This window comes from Citrus sinensis, chromosome 8 (genome assembly GCF_022201045.2).
Source record: "Citrus sinensis cultivar Valencia sweet orange chromosome 8, DVS_A1.0, whole genome shotgun sequence".
In the NCBI taxonomy this organism is placed as follows: Eukaryota; Viridiplantae; Streptophyta; class Magnoliopsida; order Sapindales; family Rutaceae; genus Citrus; species Citrus sinensis.
The window spans coordinates 6872227-6886912 of NC_068563.1; the positions used below are offsets into that span (position 1 = coordinate 6872227).

Below are 14686 nucleotides of genomic sequence, written 5' to 3' on the forward strand. Positions count from 1 at the left end.
TGTGGTGACTCCTACCCCCCGCATGTGGGTGATGTGGCACTAAACGTGTAGACGTTACTTGGTGGTCCGGGTGCTCTTAAGTATAAAGTAGCGCCTCTCCTAACAGCTTAAGCTTTTGGGAGGATTGGTAAGCGCCTTAAGTGATATATATATATATATATATATATATATATATATATATATATATTATGGACTTTTATGTCATAATTATAAAACTTTTGATTTTTCTTATTTTGCATGAATAAGAGGGCCCTTTAATGTTAATAACCTAAAATCACATCTAAGCCATTATGCAAGTCTTGTGTTGCATCCAACTGTGTATTTAAAAAAAAAAAAAATGGGGCACCAAACCCCAGAGGCAACGTAGCTGGACCCTATTGTGTAATTAAATTCTTTTATCTTCTAATAATGGTGTGCTACTTTTTGTGCATGCATCTAACAATTGAGTAGAAATCATAAGCGCCCGAAGCTAGAAAAAGGCTTTGCTTATTTGAGATAGAGTGAAATGAAAATAATGGCAAACATGTTGCAAAACAACAATGGATAATGGATTCAGCAAGCACACTGTACCCACATTGAAAGTCAACAATGGTTTCGACATGCCCATATTGGGACTTGGTGTTTGGCGCATGGATAAAGTAGACATCAAACAACTCATTAGCAATGCCATCAAGATTAACTATCGCCATTTTGAATATTGTGCTGGTAGCTGCTCTCTCTCTCTCTATAGCTTCACAATAACATGAATGTATCCACTAGCTTATATATATACTTTTTTCATCTGCTTATTTACAGCTGACTATAAGAGTGAAAGAGAAGGTAGGGAAGCATGGGCAGAAGCACTTAGGACAGGGCTTGTCAATAGGGAGGCGCTCTTCGTTACCACCAAGGCTAGTTTAATTAAAGAAAGAAATTAAAGAACGAATATTTTTATAATATGGTCGTATTACTGTATTACTTTTCCTAGCTACTCTAAATTTCTTAATTTCTTGATTTCAGCTCTGGAATTCAGACCATGGACACGTTATAGAAGCTTGCAAAGATAGCTTGAAGAAACTTCGGCTTGAGTACCTGGACCTTTACCTTGTTCATTTTCCCATGGCCTCGAGGCACCTCGATATATATTAGTATATATTTCGACCTCTCTGAATAAGATTTAATCCTCTTAAAGAGTCACAATTGCCATGGTCTAAGTAAAATACTGGTGGGTATTACGTATATAAGAATAAATCTCAATCACACACTGTGATTAATGAAAACGAGGCACAAAATTTTTAAAAAGTTCAGAGAGCTTAAATCATAATGATCAGGAACAACAATAGAGAGAATTGCTAATTAAAAGAATAAAAGGAAACATTTGCTCGATCCTACTTGAACTTTTTTGTCACTCAGTTCTTGCATGGCAGGAGTTGGAACAACGGGAAGCGCTTTGACTGAAGATGGGGTGCTGGATATTGACCCAACCATTTCCCTGGAAACCACCTAGCATGACATGGAAAAGATGGTTTCCATGGGTTTAGTTCGCAGCATCGGCATCAGGTTTATCTTATTTAATTTTCATGCAATGATGGATGCCCCGGAACTGAGCCTAAAACTTTTTACACAAAATGACTATGAAAAAAGTTGATTTATGTGTTTGAGGAAGAATAAAGTCACTTATGCTATTCCTTTGCAAAGAATAAGTGTGCCTTTGCATTGTTGAAGATTGAAGTCTCTTTTTTTTTGTCTGAACCACGAGATGGTATTGAGTGGGCCTCAACTGTGAAAGATATCTTTAAGCTCGTATCACAACCCAAACTAATCCCGATTTACATCGAGTCGGCCCATAAAAGATAAAATACTGGCTAAAGTAATAACTCCGTACAGATTGAAGTCATCTTTGTTACTCTCAAGAATGAATGAGATCATATTTATGATCAATTCTCAAATTAATAATAATTTCCTTTATGTTGTAGCCAACATGTGCCTAATTGACTGCCTGGTTGACTTCGGCTTTACATACTTCCGAAATTTTCTAGGCCTTGATTACATATTTCCAAAAAATGGTCGAGCCTGACATGTCACGAGTCCAACATGAAAGATGTCGAGCCGGCACAGAATGAAAGTGGGCCTGTGCCCGGTTTACATTCTATACATGAAGGTGATTTTTGTTTTTTTAAATCTAAAATTCGAATTGACATGAATTAATCTGAATTGTGAATAGAACTGATTTTCTGAATATAAATAATTTTTTTTTTCATTTGAATTGCTAAAAATAAATATTAAGTCATTTTTTTAACTAAAAAAATCTGAAAATTAATATTTTTACATTTATACCCTTACAAATTATAATGTTAAACAGATGATAAACATCTCAAAGAATATAAATAAAACAATAAATTATCACAATATATGATATTTAATTGAATACAACTCTTTAATATTTTATATTATATATGTTAATAATTTTTATTATAGTTTGTGATGTTTTTATATGAAAAATATTCATAAAAAATTATAAAGATAAATAATGCTAATTTGAAGAAAATAAAAAGATAAAAGTAATACTACCACTGTATATTATCACAAGTTATATATAGATAGGTAATAATATTAATTATTAGATTTTATTTAGGTAATGGTGAAAATTAATGATTTAAATAGGGATATTTAAGAGAATATCTTTTAACGATATCATTCAGATTTTTTAAATTAAACAAAAAGTTAAAAAAAATTAACTTAATAACTTAATGACTTAATAGTTAAAAATGTTCATTAAGTTAAAAAAATAAATAAATTTAATGACTTAACTGGTTAAAAGTAAGTCAATTAAATTAAAAAAAAAACACTCCCTAAGGCCAACGGGCTTGTACGACACAAACATTTGAATAATTAAATTTAATTTTCGAGAAAACACTGAAAGAGACGTGAATTATTTTGTTAAATAGGTAAGGTACCCAAATTGGAAGCTGGTGGGTTTTCAGAGAGCTATTACCGATTGCAATTTGGTTGATCTTGGAATCGATGGGTATCAGTTTACATGGGAGAGAGCTAGGGGCACTGAGAAATGGGTTGAAGAAGGGCTTGATCGAGCTTTTGCATATGAGGAATGGATTCAGCGTTTCAACAAGGTGAAAGTTTATAGCTTAGACTCATCTTGCTCTGATCATCTTCCTATCTTGTTGGATCCGAGCCCGCTTCAGCCTATTTCGAGACATAACCAATTTCGTTTTGAGAATACTTGGTTGTGTGAGGCTGACTGTAGTGATGTTATTCGGGATAGCTGGAGGTCCTATACTGGTGATTTTATTCAACAAAGAATTATGGTGTGTGGGTCTGCTCTTATGGAGTGGGGAGGGCATTTTGCTCGAGATTTTCGAAAGCGAATTCGTGAATGCAAGAAGTGTATGGCTGCTTTACGGGGTAGGCGAGATAATGAGGGTGTGGTTGCTTTTACAGAAGCGAGACAGCGTTATAATGAGCTTTTGCATAGTCATGAGGTATTTTGGAAATAGAGAGCAAAGTCCTTGTGGTTAAAGGAAGGTGACAGGAACACTCGCTATTTCCATACTTCGGCCTCAGCCCGGAGAAGGCAGAATTCCTTCGAGTCTCTTCGAAATAATCAAGGAGACTGGTGTTCCAACCCAAAGGAGGTGGATGCTTTGATTGTGGACTATTTTCAGGACCTTTTCACCTCTGGTAGGTGTCATACTGCTGAAGTTACTCAGTGTGTAGATACAAGAATTACAAATGAGCATAATGCAATGCTTTTAGCCCCTTTTTTCTGACATTGAGGTTAAAGAAGCACTCTTTGAAATGCATCCAGACAAGTCTCCAGGACCCGACAGGATGAGCCCTGCTTTCTACCAAAAGTTCTGGCATATTGTGGGTAAGGATGTGATTTCGGCTTGTTTAAATTTTATTCATGATTGCTCTTTCCCAGTGGGCTTGAATGACACTTCAATTGTGCTAATACCGAAGAAACACAAACCTGAATTATTATCCGATATGAGACCAATTGCGTTATGCAATATGTTGTATAAGATAATATCCAAAATGTTAGCTAATCGCATGAAATCAGTGCTTGATGTGGTTATTTCAGACTCTCAAAGCGCTTTTATCCCGGGTCGAGTTATCACTGATAACATAATCATTTCGGCAGAAATTATGCATTTCTTGAAGCGGAAGAGACAAGGCAAAAATGGGGTAGCTGCTCTGAAAATTGATATGTCTAAGGCATATGACAGAATTGAGTGGAATTTTCTTCAGGCAATGATGCTTAAGATGGGATTTGATGCCAAGTGGGAGAAGTTAATTATGCTCTGCGTATCTACTGTCAGATATCATGTGCTACGGGAGGGAAAGGAAGTTGGGTCGATTGTCCTGGGTAGAGGCCTTCGACAGGGAGACCCATTATCGCCGTATTTATTCATTCTTTGCGCGGAAGGGCTAAGTTCTTTAATTCGAAGACAAGAACAGAATGGCTTACTTCATGGTGTGAGGATCACAAGAGGGGCTCCATCGGTCTCGCATTTGTTTTTTGCCGATGATAGCTTCCTTTTTTTCCGGGCCAATAACAATGAAGCTTCTTTAATCAAGCAGTTGCTGGAGATTTATGGTCGAGCCTCTGGCCAAGAGGTTAATTTCAACAAGTCTTCAATTTCTTTTAGCACTAATGTGATTGCATCTGTCACTCAGCAGGTTTGTGATATTCTTGCGGTTACCATGACCTCCAATCATGGAGCCTACCTTGGTCTTCCATCATATATTGGCAGGAACAAGAAAGAGGTGTTCAGGTATATTAGGGACAAGCTCTGGCAACGTCTTCAAGGCTGGAGTACGCGGATGCTTTCTCGGGCTGGAAAGGAGATTTTGTTAAAGACGGTAGCCCCTGCGATGCCTAATTATGCTATGGGTATTTATTTACTGCCCAAGGATTTGTGTAGAGAACTAGAAGTGTTGATGAACTCATTCTGGTGGCGTAGCAATCGAAGTGGAGGGAAAGGAATAAATTGGTCCAAATGGGAGAATCTGTGCAAACCAAAAGGATATGGTGGCCTTGGTTTTAAACAACTACATTTATTCAATATAGCGATGTTAGGAAAGCAAATGTGGAGCTGTTAACTTGTCCGGAATCTCTTGTGGCCAAGGTAATTAAAGCTCGCTACCATCCGCGCACCTCTGTTCTTCAAGCTTCTGTGGGGCATAATCCTAGTTATGTGTGGCGCTCTATTTTGGCTGCAAAGAATGTGGTAATTCAAGGGAGTAGACTGCAAGTTGGCTGCGGGAATATGATCTTCATTGGTAAGGATCCGTGGCTTCCTGATACTAATGATGGATTTGTTTCTTCTAATCTCAATGCAGAGCTTGCTGCAGCTCCTGTTAGCAGTTTAATGGTGCCTAATCAACGAGCTTGGGATTATGATATTATTTCAGATCTTTTCAACACAAGAGACAAGGAGTTGATACTTCAAATTCCCCTTAGTTCCCGTCGAAATGCTGATGTGTGGTATTGGTTGGCTTATTCTCGCGGATGCTATTCAGTCCGTAGCTGTTATAAGTAGTTACACTCTCTTACCCCTGGCCCTTTCATAGGTGTGTGGCGCAAACTACGGAACTTGAATGTGCCGAATAAGGTTAAGAATTTTGTTTGGCGAGCGGCAACTAATGTGCTGCCTACTGCAGTTAATTTAATTTCTAAGAGGGTGAATATCCCCCCTACTTGTGCTGTGTGTCATGCTTCTGATGAAACTGTTATCCATTCTTTGGTTGAGTGTAATGTTGCTAAGGCTTGCTGGATTTCTTCCTCTGTGGGTTTTGTTGGCCATTGTTATTCTTTCTTGGAGTGGCTTGATCACATCGTTACACGCTGTAGTAAAGAAGAATGCCATATTGCCATGATGATCTGCTGGAGAGTTTGGATTAATCGTAATGACAAAGTATGGAATAACAAAACTGGTTCAGTGAATCAAGTTCTCAATTCTGCTGGGCAACTTCTCTATCAGTGGCAAGCAGCAAAGAAGCAACAATTCTATGCTGATGCTGATGTCCATAAGCTGGTCCCTGGGGCAATGTGTTGGGAGAGGCCAAAGCTTGGTTGGGTCAAATGTAATGTTGACGCTGCTATTTTTTCATCTCAGGGAAAGATTGGCTTTGGGTGTGTGCTTCGAAATTCAGAGGGTGTTTTCTTAATAGCAAGATGTGCTGGAATGGCTGGAAATTTTGGAGCAAGGGAGGCTGAAGCTCTTGGTATCCGGGAGGCCCTTAGTTGGCTTAAAGGCTTACAGTTTCCTAGTGTCATTGTAGAAACTGATTGTTTGCTAGTATTTCAAGCTCTAGTTGAGGAGTTTTCAAGGTCTAACGGGTTTGGTTTAATAATTGATGAATGTCGAGCTTTAGCTAAGTCTTTAGGAGAAGTGCAATTCTCGTTTGTACATCGGTCTGCGAATCTGGCTGCTCACTCTGTTGCGAGGGCAGTAGGTTCTATGTCAGGTCCCCAAGAGTGGAATTTCGTTCCACCTTTGTGGTTATTACAGAGTCTGTAATTCGTTTTGTTTTAATGAAATTGCTTTACTTCAAAAAAAAAAAAGGTAAGGTACCCACAGTAGCGGCAAAATAAGATATTCAAAAACTATAGCTCAATTAAAAATAATAATAATAATAATAATAACTATGATATCGTCGTCAATAATATTTTATTGAATTAAAAAAATAATAAACTAAAAAAATGTTTGATAAAATGGGAAATTTGAAAAGTATCACCAATCACTCATCACCAAATCTGATCTGGTCCATTCAAAAAGACTAGTCAAATCGGACAGTACCAAGTGTCCCATTTGTCGGTACTGAGCATTGAGTGGTTATCGAATAAAACCAAAGCAGAAGCAGGCGGCGAATTTTCTTCATCATATGCTTAAAACCAAAAAGTGGCAATAGCAAGCAAAGTCACAGCAAGTTTTCAGAGCAAAAGCAGAGAAAGAAAGGGTGAGTGAGTAAAGAGAAATAATGGCAATAACACTCAACAATGGATTCAAGATGCCAATAATTGGACTGGGTGTTTGGCGCATGGATGAATCAAACATTAGAGACCTCATCATCAATGCCATCAAGATTGGCTATCGCCATATTGACTGTGCTGGTATTATGCCGGGCTTGCTACCCTTTTTTTCTTTTTTTAATTTCCCTTTTATGGGTTTGTGAATAATTATCTTATAAGAACTTGCCCGTATGAATTTGGTTCCTTTTGTAATACCTTTCTAGTGTTTAACACTTTAGATATATTAAGTGAAACATCTTAAATGAATCTTGCAGATTTAACATTTCTTTTTTAAGATTTATTTCTTAGCTTGTATTCGACTTGTTAATGGTGTTGATGATACTGGGTAATTATTGTTGATTGATGTTGTTTTAACTCGTGCGTGCTAGTGCTAGTTAGTTCAGTTTGTAAAATCTACTGAAGGAGTACAAGAGGTCTAGGGCTCACATCAATCTCGTGTAATTTTTAGGAAAGTGAAAAAAAAAATGAATGTTTTCATTTTTTAAAAAAGATATTGTTTCAACTTGAGTTGATAAAAGACATTTCAACTTTTTTATGATGTACTAGTGGGCTTGGCATTTATGGTTATTTGGCCTGAATTCTTGGGATTCTAGGCTTATCATTGTACTATAACTTTTGTTGCAAGTGGGTGTTTCCTTACTGAGCTGTATTAGTTGGGCAGAAATCAAGGAACATTTGGGAATTTAGTTCTGCTTGATTGCTTCTAGTTCTTTGTACAGTTTTTTGGTGTTTTTATTGTGTTTATTGATTTGTTGTTGTTTGCAGCTGATTATAGGAATGAAGCGGAAGTTGGGGAGGCACTTGCAGAAGCATTTAGCACTGGGCTTGTCAAGAGGGAGGATCTTTTCATTACCACCAAGGCTAGTTTCATTGCAAAACTTTGAGATTTTCTTCAGTTGATTGTGCATTGAATATTCAACATTTGGCAGACAATGATGGTTATTTTCTCTCTAATTTCATCCTAATTGCAGCTTTGGAATTCAGATCATGGACATGTTCTGGAGGCCTGTAAGGACAGTTTAAAGAAGCTCCAACTGGATTATCTAGATCTCTACCTCGTCCATTTTCCTGTAGCCACAAAACACACTGGTACTCCTCCCTGCCTATTTCATCTTTTACACGAGTGTGTGTGCGCGCGCGTGCATCTACGTGTGTGCATGTCTTTGTAATTGTGATTATATGTCTATACTAATACGTGCAGTGCAAATTATGCGTATCTTGATAGCCTGTTTGCCTAGAAGATACTAAGATGAAACTACGAGACGGATATATAGCCAAATTGTTTACTTAAAGAAATTTATATCCTGCTTCTTTACTGGTGCAGTCTCTGAAAGTGAGTTGTCGGGGATCGTCATTTAAATAAATTCACTATTACTAGAGAAAATTAATTTAAATTTGCTTAAGGGTTTTTGCACTAGGCAGACAGGACCTTATTAAGGATAGTTGGCTGTATGTATTTGCATACTGCTGCTAAGTGCTAACTAACTTTAGATGGAGATATAACGAAACTTATTGCTGAGATGGGAAATACAGACTTTGTAATTAGCTGCCTGTACATGTGGCACTCCTTTGCTACTTTTTGTGAAATTGTTAAATTGGTCAGTGACTTGTTCAGTGCTTAAAATCCATTGATAATCTATTCATCCTTTAGAGTGAGTTGGCTTTTTGAACTAGTTTTTATATCACACTTACATGCAGGCGTTGGTACAACTGATAGTGCATTAGATGCGGATGGTGTGCTGGAGATAGACACAACTATATCATTGGAAACAACCTGGCATGCAATGGAGGATTTGGTTTCAATGGGTTTAGTTCGAAGCATTGGGATCAGGTATGTTGGCATTTTGAATCAGTGTGAACATTCCATTAGATCCAGTAAATTTAGTACAAAATTTATAATAGTTACTTTATGACTTTTCTAGCGTGTCAAAATTCCATTTTAATTATGTTAAAGAGTGATGTGATAGTTTTTATATTTACATTGGAAGATAAACTTTTGCAATTTTTATTTGGAGATGATGAATGGATATGACCCCGTTATACACATGTTAGACTTATGATGCTGGAAAAGAAAGTCATGATAATCACACAGTGTTATATTTTCCTATTTGTAAACGCATAGATAGCACTCTTTGGAATGCTAAATGTACGGTAAATGTGCACGCGTTTGCATATGTATGTATTGAAAAGTTGCCAATGATTCTGTGCAGATTGAACTTCGTTTGTGTTCACTGTTTAGTCTATATTATTCCTGCTTTCCTATTTAAGCTATCATTTCCTCTTGCTGTGATTGTTGAGAAAACACTTGACCAATGGCAAGTTGATACAAGTCTCAAGTTGATGAGAGGAAGCCAATTTTTCTGTTTAGTGGAATTCAACTCTGGGTCTTGATTTACAAATGATAAAAGTCTGGAAGAATTGGAATCGTGTATTTGTGCTCCATTTGATCTATATGGAAAAATATCAAAGAAACCGTTACTTCTGAACGCATTGCCTTCTGCAACCTAGTTTTTGCTGGTATCGCTGCTGTAAACTTAAATATTTTGCACTTCAAAGTCTCAGCTGACTGTAACATGTGTAACTAGTACTGGAAGTAGCTGTTTTTTTTTTCCCCTCATATATTATTATCCTTGAGCATTCATTTCTTTGTAATTTGTAACGGTGATCCGACAAAAAATTGGTTGCAGCAACTATGACATCTTTTTAACAAGAGACTGCTTAGCTTACTCCAAAGTGAAGCCGGTGGTGAATCAGTTTGAAACTCACCCATACTTCCAACGTGATTCTCTTGTCAAGTTCTGTCAGAAGCATGGGATATGTGTCACAGCTCATACTCCTCTAGGAGGTGCCGTAGCCAACACTGAATGGTTCGGTACTGTCTCATGTTTGGATGACCCCGTTTTGAAAGTGAGTAAATTCCTCTCTTCTTATACTGATCAACTGAAGTTCATGTCATTACTATGGACATCATCCCTTGATGGTACGTATAGTGAATATTTTTGTTTCAACTTTCTTGCCTCAGGGTCTAGCTGAGAAATACAAGAGGACTGTGGCCCAGATTGTTCTCAGGTGGGGCATCCAACGGAACACAGCTGTCATCCCGAAGACGTCAAAGCTTGAGAGACTGGAAGAGAATTTCAAAGTTTTTGACTTTGAGCTGAGCAAAGAAGACATGGATGTGATTAAGAGCATTGACAGAAAATATCGAACCAACCAGCCTGCTAGGTTTTGGGGCATAGATCTGTTTGCTTAAGTATGCTCATTGTTCTGGATAAGAATGTTTCTATGAGTTCAAAAAATAAGTGATCAAACGTCCTTGATGTGTTTTAGTATTAAAAACATTTTATCGAACACATTCCTGACTTACATTAGCAGTGCAGTGCCATTCTCTTTTTCCTCTTTTTAAATCTATTCCATTTGGTGGGTTTTGTTTAGTTTTCATCTGTTATTCCACTGCTTATCTGGCTTTGGTTTCATTAAAATTCATCTTCACTCCAACTGGTGTAAAACAGCCATGAAAGAAAAGAAAGATATCATTAAATATTCCTCAAATCATTCAAAGGACGGACGGACGGACAATGGAAGACTTGAGAGAAACATTGGTCAAGCAACCCACAATAGCCACAAAAATAATAATAATAATAATAAGATAGACAAGCTGACGATGATCTTCCATTGCAGTTAGCAAGTAAATTGTTCGTGTTGAGAAGTACAAATGAACAAATAAAAGTGCTGCTAATTAGTCCAATAGGTAAAATCTCTTAGGATAGTATAACCTATAGGAGGCTTCAACCCAGCTTCACATGGATGGTGAGAGATTTTGGTTTCCATTCATGCAGGAATACTAATATACATATGGAATAATTGCATATCGGTTACTTGGGTAATTGTCAAATTTACGAATATACCACCTCTGAGTTTCTGCTGCTGCAAATACCAGGTTAACCACCTGCAACCACCAGGTTCCAGAACTTCAACTCTTGGAAGTATGATAAAAGTTGATGACAAAAAGAATTTGGCAAAAGCTTTCAATATGTCCTTATTCTAAAAAAGGAAACCATACATTCTAAAAAAGGAAACCATACCACAAATGCAAAAAGCAACCATATGGTGATATCAGTTCCTCCACTTGCCACCAACAAACCAGCATATATAACCTTCATCATTTGCAGACGAGAATTAAGATCATTTGCTAGCCTTAGCATGGTTACAAGAATGGTTTTGTGTTTGTGTGACACAGAGAGAGAGAGAGAGAGAGAGAGAGAGAGAAACAAAGACAGAGAGAGAGAGAGAGAGAGAGAGATGGATTACAATCTCAGCAAGATAGTGGGGGCATGAAACAATTTCAAACCAATCTCCGTGAGGAATAACATACTCATCAATCTGTTCCGCACGTTCTCGCAATGAACCCTGAAAAAGTTTCCATATGTTAACCAACATTATAGAATAACAAATGTGCTATGGGCCTCTCAATCATCACATCCTTTTAAAAATCTTAGTGGTTGAACAAACATTATTGTGACATGGAAATTATATTTTTTTATGATCTTTATTTAAGAATTTTCTATGATCGGAAATGATATTATTCTAATATGTTATCATACTATTTAAAACAAATTTACTCTAGCTTCATTTACAGAATCTATATGAATATTTGCCTCAAGGTTATGAAACATCAGTGACTATGAAACAGAGCTTAAGTGCTACACTGATCTGAAAATTCTTATTCAACTAAGCTAAAAGGAAATATACAGTAAAACCATTCAAGGACATACTAGTCTCAGAGAAGTCAGTTTCCATCATAAGACACATCCGATGCACAAGAAACTATTTCTACTTGAGTACTTGTATTCTGAAGGTTGACTTTCGACAAGACAAATTTGTCAGAATTATGCTTTCATATTATCCAACTCTTCAATAGCCCAATTAGTTAGGCCTTTTGCAGTGGAAGCAAGAGTTCTAGGGTGATCAATCCTCCTCATACCAACCTTGGAGTTGAAATTATTTAATTTATGTTTGTGTGTGCAGGTGGTGGGATGTGTAGGGAAAAAAAAATCTTCAAATTTTCGTTAATCAATTTAAGTTGAAATATTATCTTAACAGTGTTTGAATTACACTTGTCTCCAGCATTTTTATCTAGCATATTAACCATTATAGTTATATTCTCTTCACTTAACTTCTGTGCAAGCTAGTACTAACAACACAAACTCATAAACTTAGTTACACTAAGCTTTTGCATGAAAGATCATAAACTTAGTTACACTAAGTTTTTGCATCAAAGTGATTAAGAAACATTAACTAAAGGAAACATTAACTACAGCCAAATCTATATGAAGAAACTGGAAAATAAGGAACAAATGACAAAATATTTGCGCTTACAAGAATTGCATGACAACAACGCTGATGCATCCAACCCCATAAAAATATAGCAGCACCAATCCATTGAAACCATCTAAGTTTCAAGAAAGGATTAACAGATTCCCACAACTCAAATTCAAACGCTGGCATCTGCCTCTTTCCTTTAACAATGAACTCAGCCACCAGAGCTGCTGCAAATCCAAACACCTCTGGTGCCAAAGTGCAGCAGAGCGACAATGGAGCTGCCGTGTAGAAACTAACCTCAAAAACATAACCATAATAAACACAACATCTTCTAACACATTCAGACATAAGGCAAAACCAAACCGAAAAATAGCATAAATTATTGTTCATAAGGAAGGAGCACCACTAAATAGAAACCCAAGGTTTAAAAAAAGGTCTTGCAATTTGCAATAGCTGCAATTAGCCCAGTATGAAATAGAAATACCATATAGTGGTAAGAGAACTACTCACAACAAGCCAGTTAGATAGCCAAAAATGTGCATCCGAGCTGAGGGGCTGTACTGAAATGTGTATATTGTCTCTATAAGGCGTCTCACGACTTGAATTTCCATCAGCAAAAGAACAAAGACAGAACTCCAGACCCGGTGTCTATGCTGTAGCAGAGTTAAATGCGACTTGTGAAATGAAAACATATGTGAACCTCCAGTTAAGTGGCTGGCAATAGTAGAGTAAAGAGATGGCTCGGAAACTGATGGTGCCATTTTATACGCATAGGCCCATAATGTAAATAGCAAGAGTGTTGTCCAAACCACAGCCACCACATAGAAATGACAGAAGAATCTCTGAGGAACCGTGAATTTCTGAAATCCAACCACACAGTTAATTAGTGAAAGATTATAGTATAAAGTGGAAAATGAACTTATACCATTTGGGAATTCTCATTGTCTCAATAAGAGGTAGGCATGTTAGGGAACATTTAAAACAAAAGACAATTCCATGAAATCAAAATAAAGCAATCCAACTACTATCTACCGGAATTGGATTCGACACAGCAAAAACAAGTTTTAAACTCCAACCCATGATAGAAACTACTACAAACAATCCAAAAAAAAACATATAAACTAACCAACTTCTCCCTAAGATATACACATTTACTGGAATAGATAAGCAGTTTAGTGCTACACAAAAGCTCTGATCAAGTATGACATCATAGCATATGTTGGCAATCCTTGGCTTCTTGCCTGCAGCTTCTCTTTAAGGTTTTTCAAATTCAGCCATCCATCACCTAAGGCCAGAATGTTTCCAAATATAGCAGCATTACATACCTTTCTAGTTTTTTTGGGGTAGCTTACAAAGAGAAGACAAACAAATTAAGTTCACACTTAACAATTTGATACTCACTAACCCACCCTAACTCAGTTGGGAAGCTACTAGTATATCAAACTCTATGGACTGAGCTATGTAAAAATGCACTTAACAGTGAATTCCCATATTAAAAAAATACTATCATAAATTCATATTCACTTGAAATTAAACATTTTCTAAAAACAATCCTATCATACACAATTCTCCAAACTGTTTAAAATGCAACGAAAAAAGCATGACCATCCCAAGCTCCATGCACTGTACAAAAGATCATTCAAATACCCTTTAAAGAAAAAAGGCAAAACCTTCAGCTTCCTTCCTTGCCTAAGACAATTTAAACACATAATATAAGCAAAAAATTTTATTTATGTGGCATAGATAAATTTTTACTCTTAAAAAAAAAAAATTGAACCCTCACATGAGAAGATGATTGCATGATCTTGCCTCTTTTGGCAAACCCCAACAAAGCCCCATGAAAAGAATTGAGGCGAGAACTTGGTAAAGAAGCAATGATCAAAGGCAATATCCCAGCTACCCAAGCCGCTCTCAACAACCCCGCAAGCCAAGACTCCATTTTGACACTAACCCAGATCAAAACAAAGCTCCACCAGCCCTAAGACACTCGAACCGGCTTCACTTAGCTTGATACAAGATTGAAGGCAAGTCCTGCATGAATTATAATAATGGCAATAATGATGGCCCATAAAACTATTTAAAAAATAAAAAAAGCTGATGTGGGTTTTAAAAGTGAATTGAATTTATGAGGGTCTTGTCTTGTGATTGATCAAAGCCGTGAAGTGAAAGTAATACCAGACTTTGTGTTGCGGTATTCGGATTTTCATCTCCTTCATTCTTCTAAATTCTAATTATGATTTTTTTGTTTGCCTCGTACCGTGTGACGTTCAAGCGTGTGCTCAAGGCTGAACTTAAAGCAAATTACAATTACGTCCTTTCAAAACGATG

At 36.9% G+C, this 14686-nt stretch overlaps 4 protein-coding genes across 6 annotated transcripts; 3 read left to right on the forward strand and 1 right to left on the reverse strand.

Annotated features, from left to right (window-relative positions):
* Positions 1 to 470: 470 nt before the first annotated feature.
* LOC102608459 (NADP-dependent D-sorbitol-6-phosphate dehydrogenase) lies at positions 471 to 1991 on the forward strand. The gene is given in 4 exon segments (XM_052432569.1): positions 471 to 705; positions 796 to 890; positions 1000 to 1127; positions 1393 to 1991. Coding segments are annotated over 4 exon segments (624 nt in total). The 5' UTR covers positions 471 to 539; the 3' UTR covers positions 1628 to 1991.
* Positions 1992 to 2080: 89 nt separating this feature from the next.
* On the forward strand, positions 2081 to 3494 carry LOC127899255 (uncharacterized). The gene is made up of 2 exons (XM_052432593.1): positions 2081 to 2140; positions 2928 to 3494. Exons 1-2 carry the CDS (start codon positions 2081 to 2083, stop codon positions 3492 to 3494), a joined length of 627 nt encoding a protein of 208 aa, XP_052288553.1.
* Positions 3495 to 6821: 3327 nt separating this feature from the next.
* Positions 6822 to 10470, forward strand: LOC102619628 (NADP-dependent D-sorbitol-6-phosphate dehydrogenase-like). The gene is made up of 6 exons (XM_006487201.4): positions 6822 to 7117; positions 7802 to 7896; positions 8008 to 8125; positions 8735 to 8867; positions 9724 to 9943; positions 10059 to 10470. Exons 1-6 carry the CDS (start codon positions 6985 to 6987, stop codon positions 10287 to 10289), a joined length of 930 nt encoding a protein of 309 aa, XP_006487264.2. The 5' UTR covers positions 6822 to 6984; the 3' UTR covers positions 10290 to 10470.
* Positions 10471 to 10666: 196 nt separating this feature from the next.
* LOC102619924 (polyprenol reductase 2) lies at positions 10667 to 14670 on the reverse strand. Of its 3 annotated transcripts, XM_006487202.4 has the most exons (7): positions 14534 to 14670; positions 14142 to 14389; positions 12869 to 13218; positions 12416 to 12650; positions 11348 to 11446; positions 11122 to 11193; positions 10667 to 10985 (listed from the first exon to the last, which is right to left on the reverse strand). In XM_006487202.4, exons 2-7 carry the CDS (start codon positions 14295 to 14297, stop codon positions 10881 to 10883), a joined length of 1017 nt encoding a protein of 338 aa, XP_006487265.2. In that variant the 5' UTR covers positions 14298 to 14389; positions 14534 to 14670; the 3' UTR covers positions 10667 to 10880. The 3 variants fall into 3 exon arrangements, with proteins under 3 accessions (XP_006487265.2, XP_024957963.2, XP_052288527.1); XM_025102195.2 differs by having other exon boundaries at positions 14142 to 14591; XM_052432567.1 differs by lacking the exon at positions 10667 to 10985 and having other exon boundaries at positions 11152 to 11276; positions 11315 to 11446; positions 14142 to 14591.
* Between the last annotated feature and the right edge of the window lie 16 nt (positions 14671 to 14686).